The 17,869-nt window shown below is 38.6% G+C and overlaps 2 protein-coding genes across 2 annotated transcripts; both read left to right on the top strand.

Moving 5' to 3' along the window:
* The first annotated feature begins 1,090 nt into the window (after positions 1-1,090).
* Positions 1,091-8,754, top strand: LOC146385975 (B-cell receptor CD22-like). The gene is made up of 9 exons (XM_084931985.1): positions 1,091-1,384; positions 1,547-1,852; positions 1,927-2,160; positions 2,249-2,353; positions 2,523-2,756; positions 2,846-3,190; positions 7,151-7,496; positions 7,582-7,639; positions 7,761-8,754. The coding sequence occupies exons 1-9, from the start codon at positions 1,330-1,332 to the stop codon at positions 7,992-7,994; spliced, it is 1,917 nt and encodes a 638-aa protein (XP_084788111.1). The 5' UTR covers positions 1,091-1,329; the 3' UTR covers positions 7,995-8,754.
* Positions 8,755-12,669: 3,915 nt separating this feature from the next.
* Positions 12,670-17,443, top strand: LOC146385976 (uncharacterized). Its single transcript, XM_084930086.1, has 7 exons — positions 12,670-12,871; positions 13,149-13,439; positions 13,523-13,647; positions 13,754-13,972; positions 14,277-14,603; positions 16,217-16,562; positions 17,302-17,443. Exons 3-7 carry the CDS (start codon positions 13,590-13,592, stop codon positions 17,441-17,443), a joined length of 1,092 nt encoding a protein of 363 aa, XP_084786212.1. The 5' UTR covers positions 12,670-12,871; positions 13,149-13,439; positions 13,523-13,589.
* Positions 17,444-17,869: the final 426 nt, after the last annotated feature.

The raw sequence follows: 17,869 nt of genomic DNA on the forward strand, positions 1-17,869 counted from the left end.
TTCTACTGTACAAGCCACACACACACACACACACACACACACACACACACACACACACACACACCCCCACCCACACACCCCCCTGTGGTTATTTGTTGAATTTTCACCATTTAATTGTTCCAACTTTCAAACTTTGGTCTTCACACATGAAAGACAGGTAGCCAGGAAACCAGGTGACCAGATGCATCCAAAACAAACCAAAAAACACGAAACATAGAAACAGTTATAAGTTATATATACTTTTTTTTAATCAAATTACTTTGGAGTTTTCTGCAGTACACTTAATGATCACCGAGGCAGAGCCTGGAGATTCTTCATGACTGAAGTGTTTCCATCATAAACTAAATACAGACAACAGTTTTATCAACTCTCCACAGCTTAACACAACTGCAAAACTCACTGAATGTCACGGTCTGTGTGGCAGACCGTGGGGATGAGGAAAGTAGGACCCAAAACGCAGGACTCTGAGATGCCACAGTGCACTTTATTTACAGTGAGTCCAACAATTAACTCAGAGATGCAATTTGCCAATGGTGCTCGTCCCTTGCTCCCAGTGCGTCCCGTGCTGTAGCTCCCTTAGTGTGTGTGCTCCCAAACTCGCTTCTTCGCTCGACTTTCCTGGAGGAAGAAGGACAATCCACAATTAGCCACACACGCCTAGCACAGACTATACCGGTCAGAAGTAATAATCCCACGTCGACTGTCGCCGCGAGTCCAGGTTAAATACCTCTTCCTAGCCGGGAGGGATGATTACCACCAGCTGGTCAGGTAATCAGCTGCAGGTGGGCAGGCAACAGCGAAGAGGGACTCCCGATGACGACAATCGCCCGGACACGCCTCTCCCACGACGCGCGCTTCAGTCAACAGCCCCGAGGACCGGGGAGAGAGAGAGAAGCAGACACACGCACACACACTCTACATACAAACGTGGACAGAACAGTAGACGACACAGACCCCAAATAGTAATAATAATAATAATAATAATAATAATAATCACTGCTCACGGACCCCTGAGTCCTCCAGAGCCGGGTCCGTGACACTGAAGGCTCAAAACATAACGCCAGTAAAATAAATTACTGTTGGTCAAATCAGAGTGACAACAGTAAAATAATCAACTTTACGTGTTGACTCCTCCAAACAGAAAAAAAGCCCTAGCTCTCAGAGAAAAAAAGAGGAAGGAAGTTTGGTTGCCACCTTAATGTAACAGCAGTCCGATTTCAGTCCACACTATCCTTCACTCTGTGCTGCATTGTAATTGAACATAGCAGGGTTTTTTTTATTTGTTATTAATATTTATTATTTTTGCTTGAAAGTTGGACGACAGCCATCATGTTGTTGACAGACTTTCAACTGATGTTTCTGGGACTTATTTTGTGCATCACAGGTATGAGTGATAAATTACGTACCCCTATATACTGATAGAGAAAAGTTTAAAATTAATAAAATTAAATTAATTTCAGTTAATTTCTTACAGTACAGAATAAAACAAATGCTCTTGTTAGTAAAATAAAAAATATCTGTTCGCTAATGAAAGTTTGTGTTAAAGGTGTTACTGGAGGAGAAACCAGGATCTGTGCTCTCAAAGGTTCATCAGTGGATCTGCACTGCTCACATCAACATCTGACTTCAAGCAGAAAATGGTTCACTATAGACTGGGATGGTTACAAGTATGTTCAGAGTGAGCTCTCTGTGGATGGACAACGTGTAACGTACAACATGTCTGAAGAGAAAAACCCAACTTTAACCATCAACGATCTAAGAGAGAGTGATGCAAACGCTTACTGCTGTATGAAGACTACAGACAGACCAGGACGCTGTTGGTTCAACAGAATTACTCTTCAAGTTGTTGCAGGTACAGTGAGTTTTACTCATTTATAACTTTCCAAATGACATCATTGTATAAGTTGTTCTCCATCATCCTCTCAGAGCTGCAGGTGAAGGTGATTCCTGCCACAGAGGGACAGACAGTAACACTGATGTGCAGCAGCAGCTGTCCTCTGACTGAAAAGCCTGCAGCCTACATCTGGTACAAGAACAGAGAGTTTCTCTATGAGGACTGGTCTCCCTGGTACCAAGAGCTGCTCAGCAGTGAGGAAGCAGTCACATACTCCTGTGCTGTCAAAGGCTACGAGGATCTCAGAGCCCCTGAAGTCTCTGTGGGTGAGTCATGATGTTTATTGTCCCTACAAAACAAACACAATGGGTCATACAGTGAATCATTTCAATCAATATCATTTCTTTGTTTCAGGTTCAATCACAGAGACTTGCTTCAGTGTGACCTATGCTAAAGGGAGAATGTGTTCTTACAGGAAGACATCAGTAGATGAGCTGTGCTCCATCACATATCCTAGAGGTGACATTTCCAGAAAAACTGTCTGTTGTGAAAAAAAAACCTCTTAAATTTTTTAAGTGCTATCTTCATTGATTTCTAAAAAAAAAATTACAAATAAATAAAAACATAATAAGGAGATTGTTATATCTCATCACGACTTATAGAAAATATATTTATTATCTCTTTAAAGAGGTTCAAATACTGAGGACTCCAGGGGAAAAAAGGGGCTCTGTCACACTGACCTGTGACACCAGCTGTACACTGACTGATCCTCAAACTGCCTACATGTGGTACAGAAGTAGACAAAGTTATAGAGAGAATCAACATTTTATTGCTGAATATCAGCTTAATTTTTGGAACTCTTGGGAAGCAAATGTCTTTTGTGCAGTTAAAAGCAACACCTATCTTCAATCTGCAGAAGTCTGTGAGTAATACTGAACTATGTTTATTTTGTCAGTTATTATAATCATAAAGGTCTTTCAAACAACTCTAAATCTTCCATCTATATTTCAGGTGTTCATTATGAACTAAACTGCTCAGCTGTCAATTATGTCAGCAGGACAATCTGTGCTCTGGAAGGATCTTCAGTGAACATCACAAGTGAATACTCACATCCTGATAACATGAAGCCAGAGTTTAAATGTTGGAGTAAAAAATGGAGAAAAGATAAAGTGGAAGTTGAAGAACTGATTGAGGCTGCAGGTCGTGTGGAGTATCAGGACAACATGAAGAACCAACACATCCTGACCATCAACAACCTGAAGAAGAATGACTCAGGAGGATACACATTCAGATTCAAGAGAGATCATGAAGGATGGAGACAGTCTGATCTGCCTGGAGTCTTTTTGATTGTCACAGGTAAATCTAAACTCCTCACTCAGCAGACTTTACTCATTAATGTCTGAACAGGAGCAGAGGTGGAAGAAATATTCAGATCCTTCATCTAAAACAGCATTACCACTATGTGAAAATACTCCACACAAATTCCTGCATTTCAGGCTTTGAAGGTTTTGGGGGGAGTCCTTAGAAATTGTTTAAATTTAAATGTAAATTAATTCTAATTAATTAATTAGTCAATTCTAACTCAAAGATACACAAAAAGAAACAAAAATGATGCTCTTCACAGTGTTTTATTCACATAAAATGCATAAATATTTAGTAAATTAGCATTTTATATCTGTGAGTTTTTTGGGTTTTTTTATTTAGGTCATTCTAACTATTGTATACTGTTGGGTATTTTGGCCTGCACTGCAATGTGCTAACTTGAATATTTCAAATTATCAAAAAGAAACGATTCAAAATGACAAAAACTTATCTGTAAAAGTCCTTATAGTGTCAGACATAAGTTGTGGACTAAAAAGTTTTCTTTTTTTAAGATAATTTAGATTGAAGTTGCACAAAACTGAAAGTACAAATATGTTGAACTTGTAGTGGAAAACACTTCTTTAATAAATACATTTCTTCACTGAACAGGAGGACTAAAGCACCAGTTTGTAGTAAAGCTTTAGTCAAAGTCCATGTTTAGTCTGTGAGTCACAGAGGAGATTTACTCTGAGATTAGGGGAGACCGGGGATAGTTGTAACATTTTTGACATTTCTGTCTGTAAATCGGAGCTCTTTTAAGGTAGTGGATTCAAAATGTAATGCAAAGTATTTACATGTCTCGGCTATTAAATAGTGCAGCTATTTTCTCTGCAGCACAATTACCCATTGCATGGTGTGGCCTCAAACACAAAGAGTGAAATGTTACAATTAACCCCATAGTCTGGGTTAGTTGTAACATATCCTGGGGTGAAATGTAACACAATGAAATAAGGGTACTAACAAAACATTAACATGTAATCTTTGTTTATTCAACACATGAATGCACTTAGAGCCGTTTATGTAACTATGTGTTTGTGTGACAGAATGCAGAAATCTAGCTTTTGAACATATGCCAACCCCCCAAAAAAGACAAATTATGGAACTTTCTGCAACTGAATATTTCATTAATTTTGGTTGGTCTTCCTTGAGTTTGGCCTCATTGGCTCAGTGGGCATTATAACCTACAACTCTTGCACCAATTTTGAACATAACAATGAAGCTGAAAAAATGTAGTTGTTCACCAGCATCGCAATTCCATTACTTTTTATCATGGCTTACCTTGGTGTGGTTTGCAAAGTGCTTCAGAAAGATGAGGAAATCTGTTTCTTGCACCCATCCTGATTTATTTCCACTACCAATACTTCCTACTGGTCCATCTCTGACACAGTGGTCTGCATAATGTATGTGTGGGAACACAAACAGTGGTGGAATTGTGTTGCCAGTGGCATTAACCGCATATACAAAAGCGACCAGTGAACCTCTCTCTGCTGATGTCGTTGCCCCAACTTGTTTAATATAAGTTAAAGTAATAGTGTGGTAAGTTGTAACATCTGCATTATTGCTACAACTAACCCAGACTGTTGCTGTTACAACCAGTGTTGGTCAAGTTACTTGAAAAAAGTAATCAGTAACTAATTACTGATTACTTACCCAAAAAAGTAATCCCGTTACTTTACTGATTACTTATTTTAAAAGTAATTAATTACTTAGTTACTTAGTTACTTTTTAAAAACACGATTTACAACCTGAATAGGTGATAAAGCGATAGATCTGTCAGGCCAATTCTACTTTTTCTACATAATCCATCACAAAATGTAATCAAATGGAAAAGTCCCTTTTTAAAACTTGTTTTATTAGTTTTAATCTTTTAACTTTATGCATCAAGCAAAAATGTAATTATATGCAACATTATCTGACTTGAATAAATTAGTTTAACATTTAAACCTATTTTCTGCACATTCCAGCACATAAAATATTTTTTTGTGTGTGTTTACACTCAGTCTTTCAAATAGATGCAAGTAAAACACAGCAGAAAATAAATAAAGTCACAGACTAGCGATCCTGTTGCTCTATTTTCACCTGTAAAGCAGGAGCAGGAGCACGCTTTAAACGCTGCACGCTCATATTCTCTCCCGCACTCGATATATTATCCATTGTTGATCTGCACACAGCTGTTGTCACGAACGTCGCACTCGCTTACGTCACTGTCATGAGACATTCTTGCAAAAAACTTACGGTTTTAGTAACGCAGTAACGCAGCGTTCCTACGGGAAAGTAACGGTAATCTAATTACCGTTTTTGCAATAGTAATCCCTTACTTTACTCGTTACTTGAAAAAAGTAATCGGATTACAGTAACGCGTTACTGCCCATCTCTGGTTACAACTGACCCAGACTCCTATAGCCATGAACTAGCTAACATTACAGCCAACGGCTAAAACATTAGCACTAAAGACCTACACAGAATATATCCCCATAGACATGCAAATAACATAATTTAAGTTTGATGAGTTTAACTACAAAGCAGATAATGCTATTAGAAATTGAAATAAAGTAGAAAAACTTACTTTTTGCCATACAAATTACTTTTTTTCATGTTAAATTGTCTGTGTTTGACAAAATGTGCTGATTTTTCACATGTGATAGCAGTTCTGAATTGGGCATGCACAGGATGAGTCACATCATTTGAAACTTAGCCCTGATTGGAGAAATTGTAAAAGTGTTACAACTGACCCACGTTACAACTATCCCCGGTCTCCCCTAAATGTTTTTGATCAGTGCTGGTATCGTTACTCAAAGAATATATGGCACATTACTTCTTTTAAAAGTAATGCAGTATGTCACTCAATTACTCACCAAAGAAAGGAATTTGTTACACTGCTCACTGCATTGCTTTCTCGTTACTCTGTAAATTAAAACTGAAAAACATTGTCAATTATCTGTCTTGATGCATGCTCAATTATCCAGGTGAGTAAATCCCAAAAGCTTGATTCTGTTCAGCTGGATGTAGCGTTTTCATGGCAGAAACGTTGGTCTTTGATCAGTAGTTGTTGATCAATGCTCATGAGAATTTGCATGTTAATGATCAAGGAACTGACCTAGTTTCAGTCATTATGCAAATGTATTGTTTATAACGTTGGGGAAACCTGCAGTCAGCTGAGACTGAAGAAGTCACTTGGAGTGATGAAACGTTTCTCCCACTGAAAACGCTACGTCCAGATGAACAGAATCAACCTTTTGGCACTGTCCATTATTTATTGGTTAACAGTATAAACCCCGGGTTAAAGTCCTACACGCCAACACAAATCCCTATTCTAATGAAGACACATATGATCTTTCTCATTACTATTTTGTAATGGACACAAATCTGTAAACACAAAGCAAAGATGAAAACTGGCACAAAAAACTTTAAATTGATCCAGAGTGATTCTACTTTAGAAACATAAACAGGTATAAAACCGAGGCTGCAGCCTGTCTGCTCCTCGCTGCCTCTGTTACCTGTTGAAGTTCAGGCTGCTGGGCTGGAGTCAGCATTCACTCAGTCTGTGCAGATGTTTGCAAAGATCCAGAGTTGTGTTAGCAACATAACACAGTTGTTTTTTTGTTCTGGATGAAGTTTCCACTTTATCATCGCGCTCTTGTCTTTACGTACAATAAAGATAAAAGTAATGTGTTTGCTGAAATCCAGAGAGGCTTTAGACCGCTCTACCTTTTTCCTAATCCTGCACACAAACTAGAATCAGCTGACTGTAGCAGGAAGGAAAAGCTTGTTTGTTTGAAATTTTTCGTGTTTCCCTCCACCAGTGCAGATGACAAGAAAAGTAATGACATAATTGTAACTGTAATGTGATTAGTGAATTTAGTACAGTAACACATTACATTACTGAGTTACTGAAAAATGTTTTGTGTTTACAACAATACGTTACACATAAGACTCCCAATGTTCCTCTTTCAGAGCTGAGAGTGAAGATGAGTCCTTCTGCAGTGGTGACAGAGGGTCAGAGAGTCACACTGACCTGCAGCACCAGCTGTCCTCTGACTGACAACACAAACTACATTTGGTACTTGAACAGTCGACCTCTGACCCTGAGAGAGAACCAGAACAAACATCTGATCCTAGACCCAGTGAGCAGGGAGGATGCAGGAAGCTACTCGTGTGCTGTGAAAACCAACAAAGATATCAGCTCTGCTCCAAAGACTCTCACTGTCCAAAGTATCACAGGAACATGGACACCAGCAGCTGCAGGAGTTTCTGCAACTCTGCTGGTCTTAATACTTCTCACTGTCTGCTGGTGTGTTAGGTAAGTGTTGGTTCACTGCAGTAGATTCATTCATTCAATCTCTGCTCTGAAGTCACTAATTTTTCAGTTCATTCACTTCAACCAGGAAAAAGAGAACTTCTGCTCAGCCTCCAACAACTGAAAGGTCTGACCAAATTGAACAGGTAAAGACTAGAGTTTGTGGACTGTCTTAACGTTCCAGTGGTCATTTCATTTTTCTCAACATACAGTAAAAGGAGTCAAGTTTAAAGTACAGTATAAATTAATGCTGTTTGTTTCCCTCAGCTCAGCCTTGGTCCTGTTAATGACATCTCAACACAACCAAAGCAGGAGGATGAAGTCCACTACAGCAGAGTCTACTTCAAGCATGTGGTTCCTCTTTGTTCCACCGTACAGTCAGATCAGCCCAGAGAACAGGAGTGTTCTCATTATGCTGCTGTCAGATTCAGCTCTGACGGAGCATCTGGTGTCACTCCAGCACACACAGACTTACAGACTTACTCTACTGTGAAAGTTTGAGAGAGATGTTGTGTTCAACAGCCACATATCCAATACCCTGCAGCCATGTCAGAGTACAACCTGAAGAGCTCACCAGAAACTCAACAATCTAATCAGAAGAAAAATGGTCAGTTTATAGTGGTGGCTGATGATGAAACAAGTCCTCAGCAAGGAACAAGTGCCTGTTAATGAATGCAGCACATAAACCTACATGACTGAATGCAGCAGGGTGTTACATGTCTGTTTATCAGTTCGCCATCTTAACTATCTCTGGACGTCATTTTCCTTCTCTCTTTTATGACACCACCCTCTACTGGTGCAGTTTGGTATCTAACATTACAGGACACAGCACAGTTGTTAACAGCTGTTACAATGAATGATTTATTGTGGGATGCCCTTATTTCATAACCTTCTTAACCCTAAAAAAATATTTCCCATGTATGAATTACAGTGACTTACTATCTTGAACTGAGTTTGAGCAGTTTCATCGAACAATGTCTGCTGTAGATGTCCGCATGCACTGATCTGATTGTCTGATTAAATATTTGTCTTAACAAGCAGCTGGACAGGCATGCCTAATAAATTGGCCGGTGAGTGTTGCAGTGCTGCTGTGATGTATTGTACAGTAGTTGGTGCTACTTTCTCATTTTGTTTTTGCTCTCTTGTTTTCTGATGCATATATTATTTTGCTTTTCTCTATTTCAGAAGTTGTGTTTTTGTAAAGTTTCACATAAATCCTTTACATTTAATGTTTATGTCTGAACTCTGAACTCCACATGAGGCACATTTTTTTACAAAGTGAGAAAGTTTTGATAAAAGTATTAAACTATTTGATGTCGAAGTCTCAAAACAGCATTTAAAGGTTTTTATTCACAGGTCACAAAGTTGAACTGATTTACTTGCATGTTTTAAAATACATGAAACAGCTTTGATTTTACTGTTTGTTGAGACTCAAAATAAACAGTCATGAGATAACAAAGAGGGGAGGAAACAGGTGGGAATGCAGCTGAGAATAACTAACTAACTAATCTGAGGAAGTAAAACTGAAGACAAGAAAGTACAACAATCATTAAAATAAAACAGGAATAGAGACATGGCTAAAAGAGGCAAGATCAACGTGACACAACTAAACGGGAAAATAAGAAAGACGACCATGAAGACAGAACACTCAGAGTGAAGACAGGACACGGGGACAAGGCTGAAGGAACAGAAAGGGATCAAAACAGGGAACTAACAAACCAGTCAAGGAAAGCTGAGCAAGGGACTAAAGTTATACATTGAACAATCTCAGGTTTTTATCTTCCACTTTAACTTTTCTCCATCGTTTTACTCCATCATTAGACTGAAAATCCTTCCAGAGCATCCTGATTTAATTCACTCTCCAGCAGTTATTATCCTGAACACTGGAAATTTAAATGGGAGATTTTAAAGTTGATTCAGTGCCCTGTATAAAAAAAACTTGACTAAAGTAAACAGATCTCTGTCTTACTCGGAGACGTCTGCTGTGATGGAGCAGGACTCATTCACTGATCTCTGCTCACCTTCTTCTTGGTTTCCCCAAAACACAGGTCTCAGCATCACAGCAGAATAAGCTTTACATCATTACACTTGATCATTCTGCACAACCTCATCTCACTGATCTGAGCAAAAATTAGTTACTTAAAAAAACACTGAACATCAAAAATTGAAACAGTCACATGTATTTATACAATATTCATGCACTATGTTCACTGATCATTTCCTACAGTGTGTTTACAGACCACTACGGCTGAAGCTGGAGAATCTTCTTCATCACAGAAGTTTGTTTCCATCATAAATGCAGAAAACAGTTTTATCACCAACACCTCCACAAATTAACACAACTGCACGCAGCTGAAAGAGCCACAACGCAGAGCAGATGAAATAAAAATAAAATGTTGCACACATTAAAGTGAGAAATGAGAGAACAGCTACAGGTTGTATTTCCATGTAAACATGTTACAGATTGACTCTTGACTTTTCTTTTCTTTTTGTGAACTGCAGTCGCCATGTTGTCTCAGTGTGTTAGTGATCATACTATAGAAATATAGTGTGAACTTAAATATTTTGACAATATGTAAGGACAGAAAGGTCAAAAAGATAATAGTAATATAATAATAAACCTGTTTGAAAGCTTCTGTTAAAGGTGTCACTGGAGAAGAAACCAGTAGCTGCTTCTTTCTGTCAGTGTTTTTCTTCGGGCTGATTATTTTCTTGACACCTTCTTGTTGGTAGATAGAGCCATTTCTTTAACTTAAACCCTCTTAGTAAAATAAATAATTCTGAAAACTGTTTTTGTTTGTTTTTTCTTACAACTACAATTGATTATTACTCGCCTCATGCACTCGACCTTTTCTGGCATTTCTTAAAGCATTACAGATACATCCAGGTAGAAAAATGGAAGGAAGATATATCTCCTTTCCACTAGTGGGCGACGACATGTTCTCTGTATCTACTCGGGTTTTAGCAGGAAGTAGCTAAAGGAGGGTACAAAAACTACAAAGGTCTGGACAGGATATTGGAAATCTCGGTTTTGTTTTCTGCTTTTTCTGTGAAAGGATGCAGCTGTAAAAGAATCATCCAACCAACTTTCTGACTGGAAGCTGAAATCCACAACAGTCATGATCTTAGCAGAAGCTGGGTTTTAGGTGAGCATCACTCTGTTCTCTTTCAATCACATTTAAAATGTGTTTTGAAATCTGTTCTTCACTCACTGTTTAATTTATTTTTATGAATCAGAAGAAACAGGACTTCCAGTCAGTCTCCAAGAAGGGAAACATCAGACAACAAACAGCAGGTACAAACACAAACATCTCCTCATCTGTCCTGTTTCCCTTAATCTGAATGATCATTTATTTGCCATCAGGAATCAATCTTAAGCTTTTGTTTTTCAGCCTTTTTCTGTCTCACCTACACCTACCTGTGAGTTCTTTATTCTGTTATCTGGATTCACTTACTTTAACTTCGGTACTCAGGATAACACGTCACAGTTGGAGGCACAGGAAAAGGATAAAGTGTGTAAAGAAGATCATGATCTCCAAAGTTAAAGTTAAAAAAGCTTGAAATAAAAGCATTGAGGATATCCTCAGGGTAGAAAGGGCATTCGACTGAACAAACCCAAAATCTCACCCCAAAAAATGCAGTAAAAACGTTGCAGTAATGCCTACCTGCCTTAGTTGTCTGAGGTACATTTGTACTTCAGCACTTTTGAAAAGATAACTATCGTTCCATTTGAAGTGCTTAAAGAGATAATTTTGCACACTTATATACTTGTACATGAGGCCTACAGGCAGAAATTTAGAAGTGAATCGTTCAGTATCCAATGAATGATGCTCATCAAGGAAACTTTAGAAGATTTTGGAAAAACTTTGGACCATTCAGTTATCCTCGCAGAGAAAGTCAGTAGTTTGTTTTACAAAGCAGCTCTAATGGCTCAAAACACTTGTATAATTAACATTCAATGGTCATGTAACCCATGCGAAATACAGGGCTACAAAATCCCTTTTCATCATCTAAAGCTATAACCTGTTATTGTCACAAGGACAATAACAGGCTTTGATGCAGTCTTGTGTTACAAGGACCGTGCACTTCGTGCACAGGAAGCATTACCTGTCTCTTCCTGTGAGATCTTCCCTCTAATGGCGGTCAAGTGTGTCACAGCAACGGAAAAATATCTCAGCCCTGAACTCTGACCACAAAGAGAATGTATGTGTTTCTGAATGGTACTGAGAATAAAGGTCCCAGTTGTTCACTTCCAAGCCAACTCCTTTTGTGAGTCGCAAATCAAAACCTCCTTCTGAACCTAGTTAGATGACTGAGACAGGACTTATTTTTGCCGCATTACAGAACTTTCCAGAACGTCATCTCATATCATGTCTGACTCTTCTTGGCCTCACTATTGTGTATATTACCTTATACATTACAGTTCGCACTACTCTGGTCACTCTGTTGTATTACTCTGTTTACATCACTCTGGGCACTTGTTTACACCACCTGCACTGCTCTGTCAATACATTGCAGTGGTAATATGGCACAAGACACTTTAACATTCCACTCACACAATGTACATTTTCAGACTTTTAATTAAAAATTTCCAGATTGCTTTATTAAATTAACTTAATGTATATTTACTTACTTAGTGTATATAATGTCCTCTTTAGTCGGGGAGCGTTTCAGGACACAATTTATTTCACTGCGTGTTGAACTCGTACAACTATGCATGTGACAAATAAAGAATCTTGAATCTGCAAAGTGAATCATCCAAATCATTTGATGTAATTTAATTTATGAATTGTCTCTGCAGATTAACCCTGATGTCAAGCATGAAAACATCTCAGTTCAGTAAGTAGAGCAGGATGATCATCGTGAAAACAAACTGCACTTCACTGAGCTTTTTCTGGGTAATATGCAACTTTTTTTAACCACAAAAAACCACTGAAAGGATTAACACTAGCGTGTATTTGAAAACAATATAATAAAATGTGTAAATTGGAATCCTTAAAGTGAAAAAATAATAAAGCCATCAATGGTGATAAGGAGCAAATGCAAAGGTATATTTGTAGATTTGCTCCTGCAATATCTCGATTCTTCACTAGAGGGCTCTTTGTGGAGGGAAAAAAAAAGTAAATGAGGAAGTGATGGTGTTAAAGCTGAATGCAGTTTGTCCGCTGACACACTCACACAAGTCAGTCATTCCTGTTAGACAGATGTTGATTTTTAACATTCATGTTTCTGATATTTTCCAAACTCTGAGAGCAGCAGTGATCGGCTCTTTATAATCATCATACATCAACTTTCTGATTAGAAGAGAAAATCTACAGCAGCCATGTCGTTGGCAGAAGCTGGATGTTTGTTCATGGGTTTCATTCTGTGTCTCTCAGGTAGGAATAATTTGTTTCTCCTCCTCATGATGACTGTGATGCTGTTTCTGGAAGGCAGGAGTTTTAGTGTCAAACCTGCAGAAAGTTACAACATGATTTAAGAAAACAGACGATTCACAGTTAACAGGATTTGTACTTTTACTGTTCTGAACTGTCAAGTGTATCAAAGCACCAGATTGTGATCCTTCACAGTAACATGCTGTCATCACAGATTAGCACAGAAAAGAAAGTTAGCATAAATGTTCACCATGTTTTCTAATCACATGTTGTGTTAAAGGTGTTCAGGGAAAACCAAACAGCATCTGTGCCTTGAAAGGTTCATCAGTGAATCTGCCCTGCTCACATCAACATCCCACTGCAAGACATAGCTGGTACACTGGACACGATACTGTCTCCAAGACTGAACTCTCTACAGATGAAACACATGTAAAGTACAGCATGTCAGCAGAGAGTAATTTCACTCTAACAATCAATAATCTGACAGAGAGAGATGCAAATTTTTACTGCTGCATTAAAACTGCTGACAGATCAAAGTGCCAACAAAGTGGAATTCATCTCCAAGTTACAGGTACAGTTCTTTTTACAAATGCATCACAAGTGAATGAGTTTATGAATGATCAGTGTATTCATGTTGGTCATGTGACCTCTCAGAGCTGCAGGTAAAGGTGATTCCTGCCACAGAGGGACAGACAGTAACACTGATGATGCTAAAGGGAGAATGTGTTCTTCTCAGCAGACATCAGTGGACGAGTCCTGCTCCATCACATATCCCAGAGGTGAAGTTCTGGACAAACTGCACTTTGAAACTTCATTTTTATTTGTTAATTTATTTGACATGACAGAGATGAACTGGTGGAAAATGTGTTTATCATCTCCCAACAGAAATTCATGTCCAGAGGACTCCTGCTGAACACAGAGGTCACATCAGACTGACCTGTAACAGCAGCTGTTTTCTGACTGACCCTCTGATTTCCTTTGTGTGGTATGAGAACAAAAAGCCTACAGTGAAGGAGGGAAAACAGATTCTAGTTTCCAGCTCTCATCCAGACAGTTTGTCTTGTGCTGTAAAAGGTCTTGAGGATGTGAGCTCTGCTGACGTCTGTGAGTAAACTTATAAGCATTACCACCACTTCTTGCAATTATGACTAACCATCACACTGGTTTCCTGTAAAGTTCAGGATCAATTTTAAAACGTTGGTGATCACATCACAATTCTTATTATTTTTTAAAAGTACTTAGTTGTTTTTTATTAGTAGTATTAGTAATTATTGGTATAGTTTAAAGTTATTTTTACTTGTTGTGCAGTACGTTGGTCAACATCTGTTGCCTTTAAATGTTTGATAGAAATAAACTGATTTGAGTAATTGAGTTAAAATATCTCTTCTCTATTCCATCCATATTTCAGGTGTTAGTGATTCCTGCTGGATGTTGAATTATGTCCACAGCAGAATCTGTGCTCTGGAAGGATCTTCAGTCAACATCTCCAGTAAATACTCACATCCTGACTACCAGCAGATACAGTCTAAATGTTGGTATAAAGTCAAGAGAGAAGCTGAACAGCTGACTGAGGATGCAGATCATGTGGAGTATGATGACAGCATGAAGAACCAACACATCCTCAGATTAAAGAAGCTGAAGAGAGATGACTCAGCAGAATACAGGTTCAACATCACAACAGAAAATGAAGAAGTGAAACACTTTGATTTTCCTGGAATTACTCTGACTGTCAAAGGTAATTACAGTTTGTTTCACTTAGTGTTCAGGTACCTAAAATGTCCTCAAATTATGTAACAGCTGTCACATGTACAGTAACATTTTACATTTCTGGCCCTTGGATCACTTGCTGCCACAGGTAGGTGCATTTTTGGTTACCGGAGCAGCATCCATGATGGAGTCACCAAACGTCTCCAGATCTTTATACCAAATTACGCAAATTAATTTCTGACTCTGCCAGATTTAGACACTCTATATTTACTCTGTAGATTCTTTATGTGTTTCACACTTTGCATGTTCTGGTGAGTGATATTATAATAATAATATGATGAGAGGAAAGTCTACCAAATCCTACAAATAAGTTAAACCTGCTTTCTGTTATCCATTTAAAATCTTGAGAGAGAGAGAGAGGAATACACACAGACATCATTGTGTTAACTCACAAACCTCTGTTTTTATTGAAGTGATCACACTTGCTGATTTTACCTTGGTCATCTGCTTGGTTCTTAGCCTCTTAAGTCCTCATAAGCAGTACAGGTGTCTTTAAGATAAGATAACTCTTTATTGTCATTGCACAGTCATACATAGTACAATAGTACAATGAAATTGGAAAAACTGTCCTACGTCGGCACTACATATAACACAACACGACACAATATGACACATCACAACGCAGCAAACAACACAACACAGTATAGTTTTTAACTTAGTATAAAAAAGAAGAATAAGTGTATGTGTTATGCACACTGTTATTATTGCACATTAATTATTATTGCACCTTGTTATAAATATAAATATTATTGTTATTGTTTTAAACATTGTTACCTCCCCCCTAAAAAAGTCCAGGGAGGTATCCAGTCAGGTCAGCTATTTACATTGATCAGGGCTATTGCCCTGTTGTAAAAGCTGTCCTTGAGTCTGTTTGTTCGGGACCTCAGCAGCCTGAACCTCCGGCCAGACGGCAGCAGCTTAAACACCCGGTGTCCTGGGTGTGTGCAGTCCCGTAGGATGCTGCGTGCCCTCTTGAGACAGCGAGTGCTGTACAGGTCCTTCAGGGAGGGAAGAGGATGTCCAATGATTTTTTGGGCCATGTTGATGACCCTCTGGAGTGCCTTTCTGTGTGCTGTGGTGCAGCTGGAGAACCACACACCGATGCAATATGTCAGCACACTTTCAATGGAGCAGCGGTAGAAGACGGTCAGCAGCTCCTTCTTCAGGTCCATTTTTCTGAGGATTCTCAGAAAGTGGAGACGCTGTTGGGCCTTCTTTAAGACCGCAGAGGTGTTAGAGTTCCATTGGAGGTCTGTGTCTATGTGCACACCCAGAAACTTGAAACTGGAGACCCTTTCCACGCACTCCCCGTTGATGCTGACAGGCTGCAGCTCGGACTTCCTCCTTCTGAAGTCTTTAGTTGAGGTCTGCTCAATATTTATTACATAAATAATTGCATGGTGTAACATGTCGTCTTGGATTGTTCATCTGTGGTTGTATTTACCTTATTTCAAAACCTGCTGAGGACAAGATCTATTTTGTTTTCTATTTTTTCCTAATTCATAAAATTCTACAATTGAAACAGTTTATTTTTCACATGATTGTATGTTTTACATTTATTGACCAGTCTGGGTGTTTCAGAGCTGAGAGTGAAGATGAGTCCTTCTGCAGTGGTGACAGAGGGTCAGAGAGTCACACTGACCTGCAGTACCAGCTGTCCTCTGACTGACAACACAAACTACATTTGGTACTTGAACAGTCGACCTCTGACCCCGAGAGAGAACCAGAACAAACATCTGATCCTAGACCCAGTCAGCAGGGAGGATGCAGGAAGCTACTCGTGTGCTGTGAAAACCAACAAAGATATCAGCTCTGCTCCAAAGACTCTCACTGTCCAAAGTATCACAGGAACATGGACACCAGCAGCTGCAGGAGTTTCTGCAGCTCTGCTGGTTTTAGTACTTCTCACTGTCTGCTGGTGGAGGAGGTGAGGATGAGCCCTTTTCTCTCTCTCGGTTCAATCAGATTCAGTCTCAAATTCTCAGACTAACCACATGTTCATCTTTGTATTCACTTTTTTTTTACAAACCAGAAAAAAGAGTAATTCTCACAAACCTTCAAGACATGAAACTCTGGATGACTCGCACCTGGTAAAGAAAAACACATATGTATATATATATATATATATATATATATATATATATATATATATATATATATATATATATATATATATATATATATATATATATATATATATATATATATATATATATATATATATATATATATATATATATAAAACTGTACTATAACATAAAACATCAGCATCATCTATCATGCTTCTTTCACACCAGCTAGGAGAGCAGCTTCATTTTAAAATAGATGTCCAAATCATTAAAATCAGAGAATTGTTGATTTCTGGTTTTCTTCTCTTGTTTTAGTAGGCAGTGATTTTGTTCTGCTGACAGTAATATTTTGTACCAAATATTCCACGTCCTGTACTTCACGGTGGAGGTCATAAATCTGTAAAAATTTCCATGTAAATGATTTTAAACATTTTATTAACATACCACCTCATACAGCTGAGCTACTATATAAGAGCTATGAGTGAGTCTACTTTGTGTTAATCCTCTCTCCAGCTGAGCTCTGCACTGAAAGATCAGCAATAAGTTCAACAATAATAACGTCTCAAATTGTTATTTCTCTCTTTTTTTGGTTCCAAGTATGATGAAATCTCACCCCAACCAGCAGAGCAGGATCGTCACTACCCCAGACTCAATTCTTCAGAGGATAAAATGGATCATCTCTATTCCACCATTCCTCCATTTGAGCCCCCTGACCATGCCCACTGTGGACAACTTCTGACCCAGTATAACCCCTAAGTGAGTCTTTTCTGTGAGTCCAATTTCACTAACCACACTCAGGCTTGAATACTGTCAAATCTCTTAAATAGAACCTGAAGCAGGCTAAAAAGTCCCAAAAAGCAGCATCATGTGATGGTTCAACGAAACTCAAGAACAGCTGAGAAGATATGTCATTGACATCTATCAGTCAGTCTCGAAAGGTTTACATAAGATATTTCAAAGGCTTCGGACTCCAGCGAACCACAGTAAGAGCCATTATCCACAAATGAAGAAATTTTTTGTGGCTGTCCCCATCTAGACACCTTATCTCCACCCACTCTGCCTCCAGCAGTGACCCTGATCAAACCAGGATTTGTGGCATCTTTGTAGAGCGTGACTCCACCATAGCTTGCCCAAAACTTCCCTGTGATTCTTGCAGCAGGCTGAG

Source organism: Perissodus microlepis, chromosome 6 (genome assembly GCF_051167445.1).
Source record: "Perissodus microlepis isolate ML-2025 ecotype Zambia chromosome 6, ASM5116744v1, whole genome shotgun sequence".
NCBI lineage: Eukaryota > Metazoa > Chordata > Actinopteri > Cichliformes > Cichlidae > Perissodus > Perissodus microlepis.